At 45.7% G+C, this 23,221-nt stretch overlaps 1 protein-coding gene across 3 annotated transcripts in view; it reads right to left on the bottom strand.

The window, feature by feature from the left end:
- The window catches only part of LOC144162671 (cAMP-dependent protein kinase catalytic subunit 1-like), a gene marked incomplete in the record, with an annotated part of 437,842 nt that overhangs the window by 17,197 nt on the left and 397,424 nt on the right, over positions 1-23,221 (bottom strand). For all 3 annotated transcript variants that reach the window (XM_077693296.1, XM_077693297.1, XM_077693298.1), the window contains 6 exon segments: positions 3,008-3,103; positions 4,433-4,559; positions 7,374-7,456; positions 10,094-10,192; positions 14,688-14,816; positions 19,469-19,530. In XM_077693296.1, coding sequence (XP_077549422.1) covers positions 3,008-3,103; positions 4,433-4,559; positions 7,374-7,456; positions 10,094-10,192; positions 14,688-14,816; positions 19,469-19,530 — 596 coding nt within the window.

The following is a 23,221-nucleotide window of genomic DNA, read 5'->3' as shown; positions in this document are numbered from 1 at the left end:
TAACGCAGTCTACTTTGGGTGTGATGTGAAAGCCCGCGAACAAAACAATCCGGGCCTGCCAGTCACAGGAAACTTTCAGCGGCCAGTTCAGAAACCCAGGTGAGGCGCAACAGCCAGGTCTCCGATGAAGGGAGAGGGGCCGCCAGCTCTGCTGTTCCTCCAGCCTTGAAAAACCACTTGTGCAAGCTGCGCCAATTTTCTTTTCATTTCAAAGGTGCTTCCACTGTTTTGCCGAATCATTGAAAGTGGGGGACCCCAATACTGGGAAGCAATGTAGATGCAGAGGAGCCACAATTACGGGTTGCTGCATTTCAATCAAGCTCGGAACTGCGGAAGGCAAACAAATAATGGCTGAAATTCCTCACTCATTCGCAAAGACACGACAGCCTTGTGCTCGGTCGCAACTGAGACGCGTCTTAGGCATGCAGTGTTTTAGCGCTCTGGCACAGCCAAAAGCGCCCACCGGATTATTACTGGTAGAGGAAGTGTTTAAGACAAGCTGCCAATGCTGCCAGCTATCATAACTAAAATCATTGTCCCTCTCTTAAAACTACTGCAGTGCAGGGCCAGGCTCTCCTGGTGCTGCCACATGTGAATATTGCGCCCAATACACGTCACGGGACAAGCAGTGCCACCAGCTAAAAAGCTTGCCGCTTGTGATTTCACTTCACCCACGCCTTACAGCTCCAGCCGAAAGTCGAAAGATAACGCCATCAGCTCAGACGAGGAGAGAGCTTCCAATCAGCCCTGCACACCGCCAGCTGTTTGCAGACCAGTTTCATTTCCGTACGAGGGTATTTCCGGAGTTCTAGTGTCGCTGCTTAGTAGAACTGTCGATTCTGACAGAGTCTCCAACAGGCTTGGCATTGTTTCTTTTTGAACATGTTAGGCAGCGCTGCCATGTGGGAGGCTCATAGTGCTGAACACTGTTCATCGTGCGACAGCTGCTCAATGAAAGCTTGCTGGGCATGGTTCTAGCACATCGCACCTTGATCCTGCAAGCGGGAATACCATAGCGAGTTAGAAGATGATAACAGACCATAAGTGAAAGTCCTGACGGATAAGTGACAGTATATTGACAGTGAATGTCAACAAGCATCCACCACGGAGTTTCGTTTTCATCCCCAAGCAGATTTCGTCACATTGATTACTTTTCCTGAATCTTGGCGTAGTCACCGACAAGGTGTTTTCACATCACGCGAGGAACAATTGGTGCCTATAATAATGTCAAACCAACAGATTTATTCCAGAAAAACATCCAAAATGGGAGATTGGGCCTCACCACAAGGTGCGGGCAGAACGCACGCCAAAAAATTTTTTTTTTATCTGACGAATTGTTTTGCGCATCTCAACGTTCTTTCTAGGATGGGTTTTTAGAATGTTTATTAACAAAATGTATATTCTAATTTGTTTTCTGCTACTCGTGGTTTATTATACACAACTTCTTTCTTTTTCATTCTCTTTGACGTGTGGACAAAACTTTTGAAGTTGATATTTTTTTCGTAACCATTATTTATAAAAGTATTATTAAAACTGGCACTGTCGGAAAGGGTGTGGAATCGTCTGCCTTTTATGTCACTGCAACAACAACGTGTGCCTAACCAATATGTTTACAGAAGAAAAAAATAAGTTTTCTTAGGCACTTAAAATTGGTCAATTTTCCGCGGTAACAAAAGGGTTCGCAGATGGCTACAATGTAACAACACACAGGGTGATCAACACAAATCAGAAGAGAATGCTACAACCGGCTCAGACACTGCCCCATCTCTCGAGTGGCTCTCGTAACAGCAAATGAACTATATGAACAAATCATTCCGTCTATTTACTCATAAGGCACAAAAATATGAATTACATTTAGTGGCTATACAGCAAAACTTCAGATGGAACAGAATACAAGCACCATGCCAGAAATTCCAATTCCGTAACCACAGAAAAATGGCCAATTTTGAGTGCTTCCACAAAACATTTTCTCTTGAGCTACTGGACACATTTATCACTGCTATGCATGGAATTGTAGCTGACAGGTTGCTCTTTCAAACACATAACAGCAGTTTCATGAAAGGTACAAATATTTACAGTTTATTAGTCAAATAAACAGAAAAAATGCACAGATAGGTGTATACACACAATACATATAGCCAATTCAATACCGAGCCTAAAAGTTATTTTTGAAATTATAAGATATACAAGTTGTTTCTACGTTCTTAGGCAACGATTAAATATATACATCAATGCTGTACACCGAGTTTCGGATTTTTGCGGGCCCACCAACCTAACAGCTCTGACAGCTGTGCCCCTCCGCGAAGCCATCCCAAAATGTGCATCCAAGCGCACTTATTCGCATGCTCACACAAAATCCTTATCACTTCAGTGGCAAAACCAAGAAAAAAATCCTGCCCGTCGCTCCGCAGAATTATTTCGACACGAGCGCCAGGCTATCACGAAGGTGATAATGCGATACGGTACGGTGCATTGGGCAAAATATCCTCACCGCACACTACCCAGACCCTACACATGAAAGTATAGAATTGCAGTTTGAGGCCGTCTTCCCCAGAGCCAAAACTCGACGAACCCACATCCCTGCTGAAGCGTGCTGTGAAGCAGGCGCCAAGTTTCCCTCTCGACCCTGTCTCCACAAATGAAACGTAAACAAACGATAATGAAATCGAAAAAAGAGTTGCCAATAGATACGCCAGACGGCATTAGTTGTCCGCAAGGCGCTGTTTTTAGCTTTCGTGGTACGTTTGAAATCATCGGAACTGTGTGTCCGATGGCCTATGGCGCGTAAGGAAAGGGTTAAGTTACTACCACCAGTCCCTCTTTTCAAGAGCAGATTTTTTTTAGATGGCAGATAATACTGTGGCCACAGTTATGAACCACCATAACGAATCCCATTCCAAACACCGTAATCGCTTTCCAAGGCCGAGGACCTTGGTGTCAAGAAAATTGAAAGGAGTATTGCACTGTTTCAAGGCGGGTAAAAAGCATTGCATGACGGAGAACTGACCTTGCTGAGAATGATCTCTGGAGCCAGATATTCGGGCGTCCCACACAAGGTCCAAGTCCTTCCCCGGACCCGCTTGGCAAAGCCAAAATCTGTAACCTGCAATTACATCACGTGTACATCATTAAACATTCCCACTTCCCTCGAAGCCATTCACAACTCAACAAATTGATTCAGTTAAGCCAGTGAACATAGATAAGCAGAAAGCAGTTCATTAAATTTAATTCCGGATATATCTCTACTCCATTGAAATCAACATTCATGAATCAAAATTTACAATCTGCTCATAGTTAGAGGTGTGATTTCAGCTATACTCGGTTACAACTCAAGAACGGCACCACCTCATGTAGTGTATCACTCCGCCAAAGCGCCGGACCCATTACGTCAGTGTGCGCGCGTTTTGAAAGGAGTTTGCTATGAGTGCGCGATATCGTCTGCCTTGTCTCACGCAGTTTGTTTGTCGTCACTGGAGTCGTTTATATGCATATTAAGTCCGAAAAATCACGGGAACGGCTCACGCCGTGTTCAAAAAATTCCCAGTAACGCCCTACTTGCGCCGCGCGGAGAAACATCCAGCTACGGTGATAAGGCACAGCGGCAACTTCCGGTGCCGTTCTTAAGTTGTCACCGAGTATAGGTTCAAATTTCCGTACAAAATCTTGGTAGCTTAGAATTGGAGTACCATATTTAGATACAGGTAAGTAGGTTTTCGACTCCCAATTAGAGTTCACTTCATGAGAAAAAAAAAAGGCACCATCCCTCCGTATTACCTCCTCCTGTCCAGCGAGTTACTGAAAAATGAAGTTTTAATTTAATTCAAAAACAAAGCATAAACACATACCTGCACAAGGGCCACACTTTCTCTCACAATTTGGACAGGTTCAGATGGGATGCGCTCTCACAACAGATGGATGAGCATGCAGGTGTATTCAAAGAAGCCGCCTAAAAACTGCCATGTGCCTCCTAAGGCTTTGTGTTGGCAGCTGCGCCTGGAAGCTGTTATTACGCAAGGCAAGGACTGAGCAGTTCCCATATCCAAAGGTACAACTAACTTACAACACCCAATGGCCGCTGCAGTAAAGAAAAAGAAAAAACTTAGCGCTTGCGTGCGGCGTTTCGGTGTGAAGATACCTGAAAGGCCGCCGTACAGCTACGGTTGGATGGGCTGGCTCATCTCTTCTTGAATTAGAGCGGATTTTATTGCAGCAGTGAAATTTAAAGCTGCACGGCTGCGTTTCCAGTGGATGTCAAACTCTTACCCTTTGCAGAAACACACTCCACCTTGGGGGCTTCCCCTAAGCTGGTCAATGTAACCTTTTGACGGAGGTATTGGTGTCTTCCTCATCGAACCAAGCCAAGCCAATCCGAGCCAAGGCTGGCGTGCAACTTAAGCCGAGAAAGAGGAGGAGACCGGGGGGCTGGGTATACCTTGATGTAGCCCGTGTGGTCGATCAGCAGGTTCTCAGGCTTCAAGTCCCGGTAGATGAGGTCTAGGGAGTGCAGGTACTGGAACGCCAGCACAATCTGGGCGCCATAGAACCGCGCGTGCGGCTCACTGCACGAGAGGAAAGGAGCGAGCGAAACCTTTGGAGGAGGCACGCTAGCAAGATTTTAGTCTAGTGCCCCGACACGCACAGATCCTGACAACTCGTGCAGTGTGCAATGACTAAAAACATCGCCAAGCATAGAGTTTCATACTAATATATACTAGAGGGAAATCTGGCACCACTGTCTAGGGGAGCCGCGCTTCAGCGAGCATTCCGTCATGTACCCGGCAGGTACATTCCACTAGTCCTTGGCATGGCTCATGAACAGGCTGAAACGTTGGCTATGGCTGCAAAAAAGCAACAATATTACCGTAGATGGTTCATAAAACTCGTTTTGTTATTATAAAATTGAACCTCCAAAATGTCAGTAGTTTTTTAGAAGCTTAATGTACGATGAAGAAGAAAAAAATGTCACTTTTTTTTCGTTAATTTTGGCTTCGAGACAAAAAAGAAGCCGTACAGCTAGCTAAGCCAAGTAGGCGAGGAACGTTGCTAGCAGCAATGGCGCCGCCCGCGGCGGCCCGCGACTGCAGCTACAGATTTCCCTCTAATATGTATTAGTATGAAACTATGTCGCCAAGCACCTAAAAACATAGGCATTGTCCTCAACCTTTTCGCTCCCAAGCGAGGGCGTGCCCTTACCAAAACGTAGATAGGTCTATTGCACTTTTAAATGCAGAGCATTTCTTTAACTCACATGTAGCGTCCGCCGTCCGTCCGCAACAGCTCAGCACACAGGTGCGCCCTCTCCCCCACTCCTCCTCTCCCGCATCACGCTACCCTCCTCGCTCTCAACAACAGGTCCGCACCCCTCCCCCTACACTATATAAAAAAAAATAATAGTTATCGGCGCCTGGTTTTGATCCCACGACCCTGTGGGCGGAACGCGAGGTACATGGTGCTCTTCCCACTGCGCTACAAAAGCGACACAGAATCAAAGGGTACGAACGCGCCTTATATCCTTGACTCATTCAAACTACGTCAAGAAGCTGCTGATAGACGGCAGCAGTTGCATCGATCTCGTCATCACCAGTTGCTGCAACACACGACCACTGCGTAAAGACCCCTTAACAGTACACTTTAGTGACCACGAAGCTGTCGTTCTCAGCATCCAATACAACGACAACAGCAACAAATAAATAAATAACGACTTACAACAACCTACTCCTTGCCTTCACTTCTTGCGTCACAAAAAAAAGAAAACCCATCTCTCCACGAGGGGGGACTCGAGTCGCAAATCACAAAAGTAATAATTAATATATGAAAGAAATAATAATAATTAATAGTAATAAGCAATAATAGTTAACACATTCACTACCACCCCACCACCACCCCCCAAACACTAACGTCAACGCAATACACCCACCCCCTACGCGACGCATTTACTCGAGTCCCCCCTCGTGGGGAGATGGGCCCAATTTTTTTTTTTAATTTGAACTTTCCTATCCGCGTAGTTGTTAAATGAATTTATCCATGCATCACATCCGATTAAATGCGGTTAAAAGGTCTTTTTTTTACCTGTGCGGGCTTTAAAGAAGTCAAGTCACTCCATTATGTCCGCAAAATAATATTATGAAGAAAAAATTTCCCCATAACATGCAGAGGAACAGACCCTACTATTGTGAAAAACTGTTGCTCGATATAAGGAATAGACGCAATCGGTTACTAAAGGAACAAAATTTGGGTAATCAGTCTTTCGTACAACATTTTTGTACCTAACGGGGGGAGCTCAACTGTCTGAATATTTTTTAAATATTTCAGCTGTTGCCATGCCAATTGACAGACATGTGGTACAGCATGCTGATCCCAAAGATGTCACAACTTTTTGTGTAGGCTCATAATTAATAGCTCGGAATGAACAGAAATTTCCCACAAAACCATCGCAGGTAGGTTGGTACCTGACAAGGTGGTCAGAAAATGAAGCATGGAAAACATTTATATGACAAATGCCTGTTCATTGCTTTGTGTCTTGGAGCAAAAAAACTTAAAAAAAATAAGGCCTGTGCTCATTAGTTGAGCAATTTACCAACAAAACCCATGTGTACAATGATCAACTGCAACGCGAACTGCTTCATGCTTCACATTTTGAAGCGCAACATTTTCTCAATTATCATGGGTACTCCGAAGCAACCAACGGAAAACTGGAATGAAAACATCCAGACTAAACGGGGACTCTGCTGGTGCTGCAAGGCAGTGTCACTATGCAAAGAACTCATCGGTCGCTGCTTCATCTGGTTGGTTGAAGACATACTTCGAAACTGAAAAATAGCAAGAACTAGCCTGCACTTTCAGGTACGATTCGCAAGGATTTCAGTCAAAGACACTGGCATTTCAACAACTATGCTACTTTCAGCCACCAAGGTTACACTACAGCGCTATATCAAATCTGGAGGCTGCCCTTTGCAGTGCGGCAGTGCAACAACCAAACGCCAGGCACAATAAAGCTTTACCTTGGTACTGAACACATCCAGCTAGGCTGGTCACTCATTACTAGAACATTTTAGCTAAGGACATCTTGCCATCATCTGGACTCAAATGGCACCTAAACAGCAGCTTTATAACCAACCTAAACTTCACAGAATGCCTGTATGATCTTAGAGCTTATCCTGTCACAAGTGCAGCAAAAGACTGCCGTTATCAGAGCTCCAGTATGACCAAAGCTGCAGTTTCGGCGTCTTCTGCTAGAACTAAATGGGGGGAATCGAGAAGCTAACAAGTGTCATAATTACTCGTTCTTATCAATGCCTCTCGTGCCATGAAGAAGACTGACGAGACTGCCAGGCCTAGAAGAGGGAGTGAAAAAAACGGAGGCTCATACTCACGAAAATCTCCCGCTTTTCCTTAGATGGGAAAACATCTCGCCTCCAAGCACATACTCCAGTACCATGTACAGATTTGAGTTGTCCTGGGAGAAGAGGGGGGTTTTGTTTCAAACATCAGTGAAATACAATCACTTAGCAAAACTTTCCGCAAGCACACTCGATCCCATACAGCCAATATCCGGGCCGTTTCTGACACATAAGCTAACCATGCAGAAAAGCTTTCGCACAAACCTGAGTTATGAAAGTTCCCTCCCAAGTGGTGGGCAAGACTGCACTAAGCATGCTGAATTCAGCAACGACTCTATACTACAATAACCTGGCGTCTTCTTCCCTCATGTGTCTGTGACTTGGGCCATCTTTCAGCTTTTCACGTAAAGCTGAAAGTTCACCCAAAAGTTCATGGACCCCGAAAGCAGCAATTTCGGGTTATTCCTCAGCCGCATGGCAGCCCGGATTATTCTCCATTACCTCAATAACTATACGACATCTCGCATGCACACGGCACTTGGTCGCGCTGCTACCGGAAGAGAGATAACCTAAAATTGCCGCTTTCGTGGTCCTCAAACTTGTGATCGTGGCTGTACGTTAGGAACGCACATGCCAAGGTGTACAACAGCCAGCAGTTGAAGTTTACGGACCCCTAAAATTCAGAATGAAGCTGGCTTCACCATTCAATTTACAGCTTGGAGTTTGTTCTTGGCACACTAATTGTAGTAAGTCAACAATCAGTTACCTGTACTTTGGAAAAAAAAAAAAAAAAAAGGTCAGCTGCAACTACCACATAGGCAAGATAAATTTACTCGAATCATGGCTGCCCTGGCCTATTATAAGCTACTGGCGTTAATGGAACATGACTTCGAGAACTTGCGTTAAGAATCTGCAAAGTAAAATGCTACGTGCGGATCGCAATGTGACCATTTAAAATAAACTTAGCTCTTAAACAGCTGTGAATTGCCGTAGAAATTTGTTTTACATAATTTGAAAGTGTGGTTTACCCACATGGTACACACAGAGCACTCATGAAAACATTCATAAGAGCTTCCAACCACAGCTTGAAGGCATGCTAGACTTGTTGCACCTGTTCATACAGAAGCACTGCAATAAATTCTAAGTACAGGAGTGAAAAGTTGGCCAAGTATTCCGGTAAAAGATTTCAAGCTCATGCACTACCACAAAACCTATCAGCCATTAATGATTTTAAGCATGCTTTCTGCCCCTATCACAAAATAACGATGCAAGCAAATCTCAATAGTAAGCACGCACTCTGTTTTGCAACCTAAACCGTCAATATTAGTTCAGCTTGCTACCTGGTGCTACCCATAAACCCTCAAGACAAGATGTAGTTATAGGGCTTGAGATGAAAACTTCTAAGCTCAAGCCCCTAGTCAATAAAATACCCACTACCTCCAAATTAACAGCACAGCCATGGGAGCCAAAATTGCACCCACATACAACAAAACTTTATCATCCCAAAGGCTTTATGACTTCCAAAATGCGTCAAAAGTGTGTCAAAACCTTCGCTGAAACTGCGTCGAATTGATTGTCAAACCCTCAAAGACCCCATTCGCAAACGAAGATCGAAAGCATGTGACCATATTTTGTGCACTAAGTAGCCGCATCTTTGAACGATCTAAATGTATACCAATACGTGGCTCATGTGATAAAGGTATACTATTGTGCTCCTTAATGATCGATGTGTGATATTGTCTTATCTAGAACCATTCCTTCTTCACGGTTTTCAAGACAGTAAAAGTGCCTAAAATCATAAAATGACCTTGCAAACAGGCACTGCTTGATATGTTCAGACGATTTCAGGGATCGCTAGTGTCACAGTGCAAACCTGACGATTGAAAATCATCTTCCGATTCCCCATTCGTGTCCTGATAACAAAAACCAAACGCTGATGCACAGCAATTACAAGGGAAGGCAGGCACGCCTTCTTCTTTGGAAGCAGTGACGTGCGGTGACCACACCCCTTTTCCACACCCAAGTACTAATGCAAACGTGTGTCAAAAATCACGCTTCTTTTGCAAAAGTGAAAACTAACCTGATTTTGAAAGGGCATTTTCTGGGCTCACCCTTAATAGCTATACTTGTTCCAGAAATGCCTGGAATGCCACGAAACGTGGCTCCTAAGGTATCGTTCAAATTGAACGATTTTGAACAGGGGTGGTGATGAAAGGGTTACTGTACAACGCTTAGCACACAGCTTGCTGGCCAGCCGAACCACCTGTGGCCTACCCATAGACCTGCGAAAGTGAGTTCAGGTCGTCGTCATCATCACCATCAGAGCTCCTTAAGGTGGCCTTTACTGTACGACCTTTAGCAGAAGCATACCACTCCTTATCACAAAGCTTGTATCACAAGGCACAATCACAAAGCTTGTAAGTGAATTTTTTCTTCCAGTATTGTGAAGGAAATGAACGTTGTCAACAGGCACACTGTGCCAGGTTATATCAGCCAATACAACAGCCACCCCGGCTCCTGGATGCACTCTTTTGGGAAGCCGTTGTGAGATGGCGCAACTAGCTATACTAACTCGCTAACACACACTAACCTAGGTGCCTGTATCTACGTTTGTTATGCTGTCGATGCGACAATAAAAGCAGCAGTCAACAGCCCACAGTGGTTGTCGTCCAGTGCCTACAGTGACACGACCCACTACAGAAGATGCCACTGAAAACACAGTCAAATTTGGGAACAGTCCCGTGTCCTCTCACCTTGAAATGGTACGCTAGCTTGACCAGGAACGGAAACTCGACAGCTTGTAATATCCGCTTCTCGTTTAGGGTGTGCTCTACTTGTTTTAGCTTTACTACCTGAAAAGAGACACACACAGAGAGAGAGCAACAAAAGCAGTCAGGGTCCACGCCTCCTCTGGGAAAAGTGCACAGAATGCGGCGACAGGTATGTTCATCAACACGCACTCCTCCTCCCCAATAGTTAATGGAGCGACTGCGCTCCTCCTCGACAAAGACCGCTGCGCGTCATTCAACTTCACCGCCTCTCTCGATAAATGCAACCCTGTTCCACGCTTCTTTCACCTGTTCCCGATTTGGAGGGATTACCACCACTGCCCCGATCCTGCTCATCACTTCACACCACCACGTTTGTAAGGAGCGGCTCATGCCCCAGTCATGAAAAGATGATGACCATGTGGTGATGACCATGTGGTATGGCGTACACAGAGCTACGTGAAAACTTTTCCCCGGAGCCAAGCGTACACCACAGGTTAGGGTTAACATTCTAATTCTGAAAAACAAAAGTAGCCGCATAAGCAAGCTTTGTACAACACTTGTGCATAAGCCAAACATCGCACGAGTCTCATATCTTTTTTGACCTTAGCCATTACAGCACAGCAGAAGGCTATAAGGAGAGGGACACAATTGCTGAGGGGGGGACTTGGTGACACACACACGTCCGGACAAACGCCGTCTGTACATCATAGCCTGTGATAAAATTAGCCACACAAGAAGCCAGAAAAAAAACGCATCAGCTGCATTTCACTGTACGTGGCACCACAGCACGCATGGTGACATTCTGAATTTCTGAACGGGGCATGCATGGCGGAACTCTGAACACGCAGGAACTGTGAAGCAACAGTGTCCACTGCCTTGCAAGATTCCCTTGCCGTGCAGGAACAACGATCAAAGTTTGCAGAGATCCCACAAGCGTATGTGCACTGCCTTGCTCAAGGAAAAGGCTTAGGAATTAAAGGGCACCCCTACAGGTCCCGGGCACTGAATGCCGCCCCCCTTTCCGTGGCTTCCATGGGGATACAGAGACACTACGGAGCGTTTCCTTCTCCTCCCCAATGCGCCCTCAAAGACATGTCCCGGTCGCTTTGGCGATTGTTTATACGACATGTGGAAAAAAGAATTGCAGGTTTTGTAGCATGCTCGAAGGCCATCAAAAAAGCCTACTGCAGTGGATGCTCCCATGAGCGGTAACAATGAGAATGGCAGGTGCGAGTGTGTCACATTATTTCCTCAGTGGATCGGGGTGCCAGTACTGTGACAGGCTGGTTTAGCCTCGCGACGAAAATCTGCTCCAGTCAATCATTGCGGTCTCGCTTAGATCACACGTGTCGTAGAAAGCCACACAGTAGGGATGAGATATGACTTCTTAGCTGTGCTTTCTCTTTGACTGTGGGCCATGCTACACGGTTAGACCCAGTGCAACGTTCCGGAACCCTGATATGCTATAAGCAAACTCAATTAAAGATGTCCACACTGATAGCTTAGAGTGAAAGTAAGTGAAACAAAGACCAAACAATAGTAACGGGTCTGCAAGTTAGAAAAGTGGAACAACGTGCATTCTTTAAAAAAAATCCCGCGCAGCATCAGTAATGCTGGTGAACTTCTCGTCTCCAACTTGGGCCAGGTAGGACCCTAAGGACCTACTATACGTGAATTACACAACAATATTGCACAGTACAGCTGGAATGCATAACTAACACCGTGTCCAAATGCGGAACAAAATTATGGAATAAATATTTTTGCGACTACCATAAGGAAGTGCGCACGTGTTTATCTTTTTTATAATTTCATTAACTTGATCTGCCATCGTCATCAGGCAATTATTGACTCCTTCACCAACTTGGGGCTACGTTAATACAACTACCTGCTTATACATAAAACTGCTCATACGGACGGGACAAGAAAAAGTAGAGACAGGACGAGTGCAGACTCACAACTAGTTTTATTGGAAAATGCAGCATGCTAATATTCCCCCACCGGCACATGCGCACACACGTCACCATCCTCATCACATGATATAACGGTTTAAAAATTCGCACTCGTTTCCATACAAAGATATGGATGGTTCACTCGCACACGGTTCACCATGTTTCCGAATGAAGACGGCCTCGATTGATTTCCTTGACACCTGTGCTCAACTTCTGCTCAGCACCTTCGTCCGAGTCAGAATCGGCTCGGGTGGCTTGCCTTCAACCAGCCATGCAGTGGTGCGGAAGGTGGGAGCCCGTTTCGTTACGCATACTCAGCTGGTGTTCCCGTAATCGGTCGTTTAGACAGCGGCCCATTTGACTGATGTATGTATGCCCGCATGCGAGCGTACATACAGGTGGCAAGGAAACTAATCGAGGCCGTCTTCATTCGAAGCATGGTGAACCATGTGCGAGTGAACCATCCATGTCTTTGTATGGAAATGAGTGAATTTTTAAACCGCTATATCATGTGATAAGGATGGTAACGTGTGTTGCTCCATTTTTCAATAAAACTAGTTGTGAGTCGTCGCTCGTCCAGTCTCTTCTTTTCTTTGTCCCATCCGTATGAGCAGTTTTACGTATAAGTATGATGAACCAACTAGTCCAACAACATGCATTACTCAACCACCTGTTTTACCTTAACATATCTGACAACACGGAGGACACAGTTTTTAATATTTATGTAATAAAAAAATATAGAGTAGGCAGCCCACAAGCAAAGAGAGGCTCTGGTGGAAGAGTATGGTTTCTACTACCAGCATCTTGGTTTCTGCCACGGTCACTTAATATTTCACAGGATATCTTAACCGGCATGAGATAATTTTAGGTGGTATTCGGTTGGTAGGATTCATCGTCATCGATAAGAGTTTCTCGGAAACCTCAACAAATGTTCATGCTGGGTTGGCAAGCCAACGTAACATGTACTAAGTCATGTTGATGCCAGACTATCATCAGAGTCCGTCAATGCTTTTCTGGTCATGAAACTCCCGGCCGAGTTTTGTTTGAGGACGAAGGCTCCCGCGAGAGGCGCCGCCGCAGATCGGAGGGCTAGAGTACCTACATTGACGCGCGTCCGCCGTACAGAGTGGAGACACGTATGCGTTGCGCCGCCATTTTGGTTAGCTCGCTCGCCGCCGCAGCAAGTCATTGTAACAAAACCGCACCGTAATTATCTCCACAACGCGGTTTACTGGCGAAGTTTGGACCATCGTATCTGTATCGCGTTGCTTCGTCTTGTGGGAAACAAAAAGAACAGCGCGTTGAGCACTTCGACCCAATAGGAGCAGCACGGGATCGTTCAAAGGGTGTCTCCACCCTGTACAGCGGTCTGTTCTCGAGGTATCCTACGGAGGGCAACGGGCCGCCGCCGCTGCAGCGCGCGTTCAGCTGTGCGCGGCAGAACTTGCGTACGTGTTTGGCGGCACTTTTCTGGATAGAAACGGAATGTTGGTAGTTGTGCCTTCAATTGTGGCTACGAAACGAAACCGTCAGGATTGCAGCCCTTGCAGGGAAGCCGTATGCGGCAGAACGCACGCTCAAAACTGCCGACTGCTATCTGTGCTTGATTTTTTAGAAGACCCCACCAGCCCTGCTAACACCACAAGGAGCGTCTGCTACGCGCCGCACTCCCTCCGACCGCTTCGCCGGCTGCCCTCCGATCAACGCCAGCGCCGCGGCGCGGCCTCCCTGAGCAGCGTACGAAGCTCTCCCATAGCGTGACGGCGAAGTTTCACGACCAAAAAAGCATTGACGGACTCTGCTATCATCTTGCCTTATCCTACCAACCATTTTCGTAAAATTTTCGAGAGCTTTGTGTCCCATCCACACATGCAAGGGCGGCCTGCACACTGCCGTGATAACAGAACAACAGAGTGTCAATACCTGCTGTACGACATTAGTAAATGTAATCGATGTGCTCTGAGGTACAAGTTCTGTGCCAGATTAAACACCGCAGTGTACTGCTATGACACAGTTATTGAGTAAATGCAGCTTACTAAGACGCATCATTAGAAAGTTTCAGGGTCAAAGACATAGCTCTTCTATACTTGGGGATGCATTCTGTGCAAGCCTACCCGCCTGTTAAGCTAGTAAAGATATCTCAATCGATGCAGTGCTGTTTATTGTCTCTCTATCGTCGATTGTACTTAACGCCACATGTGAAATAAACGTTTCCAAAAGTGTCGGCCCCTTGTGTCTCCTGTTTCTTTCTTTTGACCCTGAACAATGGTCCTGCCGCAGTCAGGACACACATGTCACAGATGCCAATCATGAAAAAGTGCATGTTAGGGGAAATCAGTGAACCAGATTGAACTGTGTACACTTGCCTAGTGCAAACCTCAGACCCTACTCTGAGCAGAATGCATTTCATGATCACCATTTCTAATTCCTCAGAATGGTTTTAAATGTACTGGTAATATGATTCAGACACAAAAACAAAAAAAAGACTTTTTGTCGGCAGGGCCGACCACATTCTGGCCCCACGCCACGTCCCACTGCTGCTATAAGCAACAGCTTTGCAACAAAACGTACCACTGAAATAAGAGTGAAAGATGGTGTGCCGCAGGGCTGCACCCTGTGCCCCTCACCTTTTGCTTGTCTAATATTTTCATGGCATAGTAGTCCTTGTGCGCCTTGTGTTGCACGAGCATCACCCGGCCGAAGGAGCCAGTGCCTAGCGTCTTGATCCGGTCAAAGTCATCGAGGCTGGCTGTGTTCTGCGAGAAGGAAACGAGATGGCAAGTGACCTCACGGGTAACAACATCAGAACAGTACGGACGATTACGCGGGCCTTTGGTAGATGTTTCTGTAAAACGATTCACAGTTAGGCAGTATCTTAAAAGCACGCTATACACACTATACTCCTCAAGAAACCCAGAAATGTTGAAGTGGTACGGCACAAAACATGTAAAGGACAGAGAAAGAAAGCACAAAATGGACGCTGTGAAATAGTTGGTAAAACACATAAAAGACCCATGGTACAATAAATGTATTGTAACAAAATGTTGGGCGCGTTGGGGTGCGTTGATGCCAAAGTGGTACAGCCCAAAACGGACGTTTTCCGCTGCACCACTTTGATCCTTCGTCCGTTTTGCGCCGCACTGCTTCTGTCCGTTTTGGTGGGTGTTCACGTTGAGGTGGTACAATGCAAAACAGACAGAAGCAGTACGGCACAAAACAGACAAAAGACCGAAGTGGTACAGCGGAAAACGGGGACGTCCGTTTGGTGCCATACCGCTTCTGTCTGTTTTTCGACGTACCACTTCAACAACGTGAACACCCACAAACTCACCCAACTATCCATTTTGTCCCAGAAATGTGTACAGGTGTTGTTCAAATCAACCACCCTTTGACGGTTCTGTGTAGCAACGTGCTGGGCACACACCTGCTTCACCCCTAGCACTAAAAAATGCCATGGCTAGGGTGATATATCGGAATATTTAATGGGGCACAGCTATTGCTGGTGCGCAAGGCATAAGTTTGGCCCACTTGCTAGCTAGCTTCGACACCCTTCAGGTTAAGCGTGTAAACCATGCGCAACATCAACGTCAGGTAACTTCAAGTAACTTCCTTATTGGCATGAACAACCGGGGCAATATAATGAAGCACTTACTCCCAAGTAGGCGAATCAAACGTGGGAGCACATTACCAGGTGTTATTTCCACATGGCTGCATTTCTGCCGAAAGGTTAGCAACTGGGAAGTGGTAGTACTGAGAAAGATGCCACAAGGAATGTGAGCCGGCTAACTCTGTTTGTACGTTGACAGTAAACGATAAGGATGTTGTGTGCCAAGGGACGAAAAAAAAAAAAAAACAAGGGCTACAGTTATGCACAGAAGCAGCCTTGGCAGGATGGTTGGCACACAAGACAGTTTTCAAGCGCAGTGGCGTCCCCTGTGACCATGTCGCACTAATAAAAAAAAATAAAAATACAGCAGGTCCTCATTAAACCTAACTTAAATAGACAATAATTATACCGATCTTAGCAAAGGTTGATTTTCAGCAGTAATTTTGTGCACTGCATCCCTAACAAGGCCAAAGTGTTTGTTCACCTTAAAGGAGCCATGAAGAGAAAATACAACTTCGTTTAATTTGAAAGAGCTAGGATTCAGTATCTCACTCAGCTCCATTACTGCCACAAAAGATGTTTTTTTAACGAAAAAAAAGCAAGAAGTATTTAAAAACTTTCAAATTTTGCACCACAGTGACGTGTTACGAGCAAAGAATGACATCATACGGGCCAACAATAAAACATAATTTTCAGTGCGTTAACTGCACGTTAGCATTCAAGTGATGCGGTCAAATGAAACCAGAGGCCTCATTACAGACGTTTAGTCATGTGTCGTCGCGACAGGCGAGTTAGGCGGCCTCCAATCGCACAAACAAGGTTCCATGACGTCATAGAAAAGTTGCGGGAAATTGGCTAGGGGGCCGCGACTGCTTCACATGTTTTCTTTCATATCTCCGTCATTTGTTCGAAGATTGCGATGACTTGGTATCACTGTTATCGGGACTAAGCAGTCTTTCTAATAAACCCAACTTGTATTTTGTCTTCATGGCTCCTTTAACCATGTGCATGAATTCATCCTGTCTGAGCGCATACTAAACAGCCGTTTATAGTACTTGCAACCCATATGATATTAAGGGCAGTGCGACGTATTCAGGAAACGAAATTTCTATTAAAAATCATTGGTGCGAGAAAAATCTCCATCATTCAAGACTGCCATGTTGAACACTGGATAGCTCCCACCCGCCTCTCTTTTAAACACCCTTCGCGGCATTGACAGCATCGAAATGAACGGCACAAAGCTTTTGTTCAAAAGCAGTGGTTCTTACACGGGCTCCTGATGGACACGCAAAAGGTGACACGCACAGCCTTTCCCTTGTACTAGTGGCTGCCCCTTAGCTGCCCAACACCTCTTCATTTTGTCAGGGTGTACATTCCCTTGCAGCAGCAGAGGGAACAGCAAAGTTTCAAAGATGAACTAATTTGGTTGCAATGATTAAAAACAAAGCGGTATACAAATGCTATTTAAAGGAGCCATGAAGACGAAACACAAGTTTGTGTGTGTTATTCGAAAGAATTCGTGTTTTATAGTGCCCCCAGTGCCTGTCCGAATGCAAACGATGCTTTTTTTCACTGAGAAATTAATTAACTTAAAGTTAAAATTTTGATTTTCCCGCTAAATCGTGAGCTCTCGTGGTCTGCAATGACATCACAGGGCCTTGTTTATCGTTAGTGAACCTAGATGGCGCCACCACACCGCGGCAAGCCGTTTTCTGCCTTTGGTTTGTTTGTGAAAGTATTTGTACCTGGCTTGTTTTGTTCATGGAGACAATCGTTTCGTGAAACATGGTGCTTGCTCGACAAATACGGTTCACACGATATCGCCGCTTGCGTCAATCAGCTAGTGTCGTCTGAAACAACCACAAAGCCCCGGAGTGCTGTGCAGCTAAACCAAGCATAGTGCGCGCAGTACCAACAGCAGTGCGCATCAGTACTTCTATGTTTACGTGTGCTTTCGTAACTTCCACTGTTTGTCCCACCATTCTTAGGGCTTTAAAAAGAATGTGCCCCAAATTTAAGCGCAAATAGCTCGTTTGGCAAGCTTATAAGCTCTGTCTAATTTGCGTTTGCTTTTGCCACCCTCCGCCGATCGCAGAGCTGTCTGGTACGACATCATAGGTTCTGTTGCTCGAAATGAGCTAGTGGGTCGCATGGCCATTCCCTTTTTTTTTCCTAATTATGTAGCTTATTTGAGCGAAGTTTACGTTAAAAGTGGTGTCAGTATGATTCTAACGAGCAATCTTTTGAATGAACCAAACTTGTGTTTTCTCTTCATGGCTCCTTTAACACTGCGAGCATCCAGCAGCTGGGGTCCTGAGGGTAATGGAACATGTCCTATTGCAAACAAGAGTCAATCAACGGAGAAAAAAAAAGGAAAGCAGTATTTAAAACCTGCTCAGCAGGAAAAGTACATGATTAGCTTTGCGCAGACACGAAGGAAACGCTCCGATCCCCTCGGGACTGCCACAATAGGCCGTTCTCCCCCTGGACCACAGCTGCTTGTGAATCAGAAAGCGCACAGTGGACGGGCTTTTAATCGGCGGTAGGATTCATGTTGCGTTTCCCTTTCAGTGCCCGTTCTCTAGTGTCTCACTGGTGAAAAAGCTAGCTCCTCTAATTTAAAGTCCTACTGCCCTCAAATTTCATCTCGGCCGGCCAAATTTATTTTGAACGCGCAGTATGTGCCATCAAACCAAGCGGAACACGACTGCTAGCCCCGTAAAATACCTCGTTTATCAAAAAACGATTAAAATAGCTCCACCGCAGACAACGCCACACCTGCGGGCTGATCGCGCGAACAGCCATAAAGCGGAAACGACATTGCAGCCAGCCGGGTGCTTGTCCTCTGGCCAGCCAGTCATTAACTGCGGCTGGTTAAGTGAAAGTAAATGAAACTGCATTGGCCGGACCCCTTTTGGCCAGCCAGGAGAATCGGTCAAGCTCCGCTGGGTGCACTTTTCCCGGGGCTGATGTGAGTATGAAGCGCTTTGCGGGCAGGTTTGCTACGGCCAGCTGGTCGCCCACTCGCCAGCTGGCATGTCATTTCAGCCCGGCCATAATGGCCACGCTTTTCTCTATTTCAGTTTCAAAACTAGCGATTTTTTTAAGATTGTTAGTGCCGTGCATACACCATGCATTTCAGCTGTAATATTTTGTGTTCTTGCCGTCTTTTCAGGCGAACTATACGGTTTCGAAGAGGGCAGAATTTTGAACACAGCTGACCTTTAAAGGAGCCATGAAGAGAAAATACAACTTCGTTTAATTTGAAAGAACTAGGATTCAGTACCTCACTCAGCTCCATTACAGCCACAAAAGATGTCTTTTCAACGAAAAAAAAAAAAAAGCAAGAAGTATTTAAAAACTTTCAAATTTTGCGCCACAGTGACGTGTTATGAGCACGAATGACGTCATACGGACCAACAATAAAACAATTTTCAGTGCGTTAACTGCACGTTAGCATTCAAGTGATGCGGCCAAATGGAACGAGAGGCCCCATTACAGACGTCCAGTCGTGTGTCGTCGCGACAGGTCAGTTAGGCGGCCGCCAATCGCACAAACAAGGTTCCGTGACGTCATAGAAAAGTTGCGGGAAATTGGACAGGGGGTCGTGACTGCTTCGCACGTTTTCTTTAATATCTCCGTTCTTTGTTCGAAGATTGCGATGATATTGGTCTCATCATTATCGGGACTAAGCGGTCTTTCTAACAAACCCAATAAGGTACGCAGCTAAGCAACACCAACTACGCGTGTGCTTGTTCAGACCATCGGATGCGATTTTAGAGGAAAGGAAGCTGGACTTACCGAACTAGGGCTGGCCCATTTTTGTTCAAAGGACTTCCTCGCCTCCTCAAGGAACCTCTCAACTGCAAGGAAGAATCACACAAAAGACAAGAAATTACGTCAGTTATGCAGGGCAAGACGACCCCCCATAACAAAAAAATGTGACAGCTTTAATCAACACAAGAACTGCTGGCTCTCCAGGCATACTTTTAACTAAGCCAACGGCTGGCAAACTGGGAGTTGTGCTCAAAGCAGCATTTTTTTTTTACCTTTTGATACTTCGAAGTTTAGCAGCTAGCGAGAAAAACTGATGGAGGAATGATGTAACATAACGATGTAAGCTCCATCCAAAAGTTATGCCACAACTAACAAATCAAGGATAAACTAAGTAATTTAAAAAATCAGCACACAAACCTCTGTAAAACAAAGACAAGTTAGTGTTAATTAGAACCAACAACTCCGAGCAAGCAGAACATCCCAACCAGGCAAATTGAAATGCATGCAGTGATCTACACAGTGGCAGACGTAAATAAACTGCTACAAAAAACAAGCAATCATTCAATGATGCCAAAATGCAGTCGAAGCAGATGAGCACTTCTTCGTGTCCTTTGTGTAATGCCTAAGGAAAATAAAATCTTCCCCATTCACGTCGCATGTTTGTTTGCAACGACCAGAGAACTACGCAGGACACAAAAGAGAACAGCCATCTCCAGTCCATGCCTGGTGTGCGGTACGGACAAAATGGTCCTTTAAATGCCAGACCAGGCATTTGTTACTGGGTCCATCAAGAAATTAGCAACATTACAGTGCACAGTACGTCCAGTAGAGTGGGAACATAAAGTGTCAAGATTTGGCTGCCTAGCAGTCATATCGAATTGCACGTTCTACTGCCCGTAGCCGTGCGTAGACAGGCACAAAGACTGGCCCCAGAGGCATCTAAGCGTGTAAGTGTATCCGTCCGTCAAACTTTTGTACCACTTAACTTCCAGCGGCCCCGAGGGTCCCCACAGGCTCGCTTGGAAGACTAGCTGGTTTACCTGTGAAATATGGGTAATCCGTTCGTATGACTAGTGAAGAGTTGTTTGGCAGGGTAGGACAAGTGGTTAGCGACCGAGCATTGCAGTGCAAAGTGCAAGTGCAAATGGAGCATGCAATAGTTGCAAGAGATGAGGCTGCAGGGATCTTTCGCACTCAGCACAATCGGGAAGCAGGCGATCTCTTTAACGACGTGGCCATTGGAAGACCATCTCAAACACTGTTTCTAACTAGTAGTTGTGTGGGAGTTCAGAAGTGGTGAGGAGAACAAGGCTCGCTGGTATGCTTCGCAATGCACCTTTATTGGAAAACTTTTTTTCATGCTGGCATAGGAAAATTACTTCTTTTTGTGCCTTCTCACACGTAGGGACAGGCTGTTGTAGAAGTTTCAGTTTGTAATTAAATTTTGGGGATAAATGAATGTCCTACCTCTGTGTCATGACACCGATTTCTCGCATTCGATGCAGAGGGGGCCATCAGAATGAATGTCAAAACATTTTGTTTCAGGTTGCTTCTGTGTATTTCCAACTCATCTCAGCTTTTATTCCTCGAAGTTTATTCCAAAAAATCGGATGAAGAGCAAAAAATTTGAGACTTGCTAGGATGCCGTTTCAGTGCTCCCAGTTTTTACCGGCAACCAATTTCATTGCTGTTACATCCTTCAGTCAGTTCAGGCATCACTGAACGCACAGGCGTCCTCAAATTTCCTCCAGTGCACCAGCGTGTCATCAGATGACGGCACACAAAGCCTGGAGCACAAACTTTCCAATCCAGACTCCATCCTGAGTTGGCGGCTCAACTATGCTCGTTCAGTGTCCCCTCAAGTTCATCCCCTCATCGGCCAAATGTGACCCCAAGATGTGATTGTATTTTTTTTTTTTAAGGTAAAAGCTTAAAGGGCCCACGAAGACAAAATGCAAGCTTGATTCATTTAAAAAATTTACTCGTTAGAGCAACACTGACACCTCTTTTAATGCAAACTTCACTAAAATAAGCTGCATAACTGAAGAAAACGGACAACAGCCATCCGACTCACTAGCGACTTTTCCGCGCCGAACCTACGAAGTATTATGGGCAGTTTGTTGCGACTGACTGAGGCCGATGAAATCCAATGCAAATACATGAACAGATTAAGATTAAGCAAGGATTATAAGCTTGCACAACGAGCTTTTTGTGCTTAAATTTAGCAACAATTATTTTTACAGGAGTAAGAATGCTGGGCTGCGCAATGGAGTTTACAAACGAACATGTAAGCATAGAAGCCCTAGTGCACTTGCTACACTGGCCAACGCTGCACAGCAGCCAAGTGTGTGGGACTTATCTGACACTACACTGACCAAAACTGGCATAAGCAGCACTGCCACTTATGTGACCCTTCCTGTCGAGTCTTACGCAGTATTTCATGAAGCCATTACTATCAACCGTAATAAAATTAAGCTCGCTACAAGTCTGGTCAGAAAAAAAAAAAAATATGTTGAGACATTGGTTCTTCGGCAGTACCACTCAGCCATCTATGAAGGGAGACGGTAACCACGATAAACAAAAAATGATGTTTTCGCCGTGGGTGGCAGCCTTAGTCAACATACTAATATTTGTTTTATAAACCTGTCCTGGATATCTCATTGTCGATGTCACGCAACACACAATGTGGTGGAAGGATTGAAACTTAGGCTTAAATTGTTACATTTGGCTTAAACCAGACAAGCGCTGAGGGCAAATGGGCTTGGGGGCAGGTCCCCCCTTTGCACTCCTCTGCCGATGCCCAAGACAGAGTTGTAATTTGTCTTCCTGGCCCCTTTAAGATAACTGCGATTTACTGCTTTTGTCCCCCTGATACATTCCATACACAGTGGTCAAGGAAACGTCTCCGGCTGCAAAAGCATGATGTGTGGTAGTGCGCACAGCAGCCCCCTCTTAGTCCCAAGGGAGAGAGGCAGTGGCGAGTGTGTGGAAGGGGAGTGCGAGGAGGCAATAGCAGCCTTTGGGCAGGCAGGCGGCCCACCTGACACGGTGCCACTGCTCTTGAACGGAGGGGGCTTTGATTGCGTTGGTGTGGCGCCCCCTATAAAAGGGACAGACACAGAGGACGTGACGCTGGGGGAGGGGGAGAACAACACGCTTGCTGGTACACCACACAAACATTTACACAGAGCATCCCAGCACAGTTGGGGGGTGGGGGGGGGCAAGACGAGAAGTAACATATTGGCAGGGAAAGACAACAGAGGACTACCTTGTGTGGTGCGGTGAGCGCAATGAGGAGGTGCGCAATGAACTTGCCCTATGCCACAAATTTGCCCTACTCGTGGAACACTTTGAATCTTCCTCAAGAACTTTTGTATTAGATGGCACTAGCAAGAAGATTCATAACTTGTATCGCAATAGAACATACCAAGTCTGCTGCTATGCTCTTTCGCCTGCTTTATACTGTGCAGAACAAAGTTGAAGTAGGGGGACTTCATGATTAGGGTTGCCACCTTTCCCCGAAAAAAAAAAAACGGCCCCTAGGGGGAGGGGGGGGGGGGGTATATAGAATGTTTAATTTCTGTTGATGGAAAGCTTGCGCATTGCTCTGTACGTGCTCCACTGAAAAATAACCGCAATTGCTGACCGCGGCGGCAGCATTTCGTTATTTTGTTCCTCCGTTAGATCCCCCTCCATCTCAGGCAGCGCGCTCGGCCGCGTATTTTCTCTGCTCGCGTGGTTTTGCGCAGCTTGTCAAGACATATTTATTGTCTTAGT

Source organism: Haemaphysalis longicornis, unplaced genomic scaffold, assembly GCF_048455015.1.
Source record: "Haemaphysalis longicornis isolate Haplotype H1 unplaced genomic scaffold, Haemaphysalis longicornis Haplotype H1 scaffold_12, whole genome shotgun sequence".
Classification (NCBI taxonomy): domain Eukaryota; kingdom Metazoa; phylum Arthropoda; class Arachnida; order Ixodida; family Ixodidae; genus Haemaphysalis; species Haemaphysalis longicornis.
Note: the sequence above shows the minus strand (reverse complement) of the source record. Positions and strands in the feature narration are given on the sequence as shown.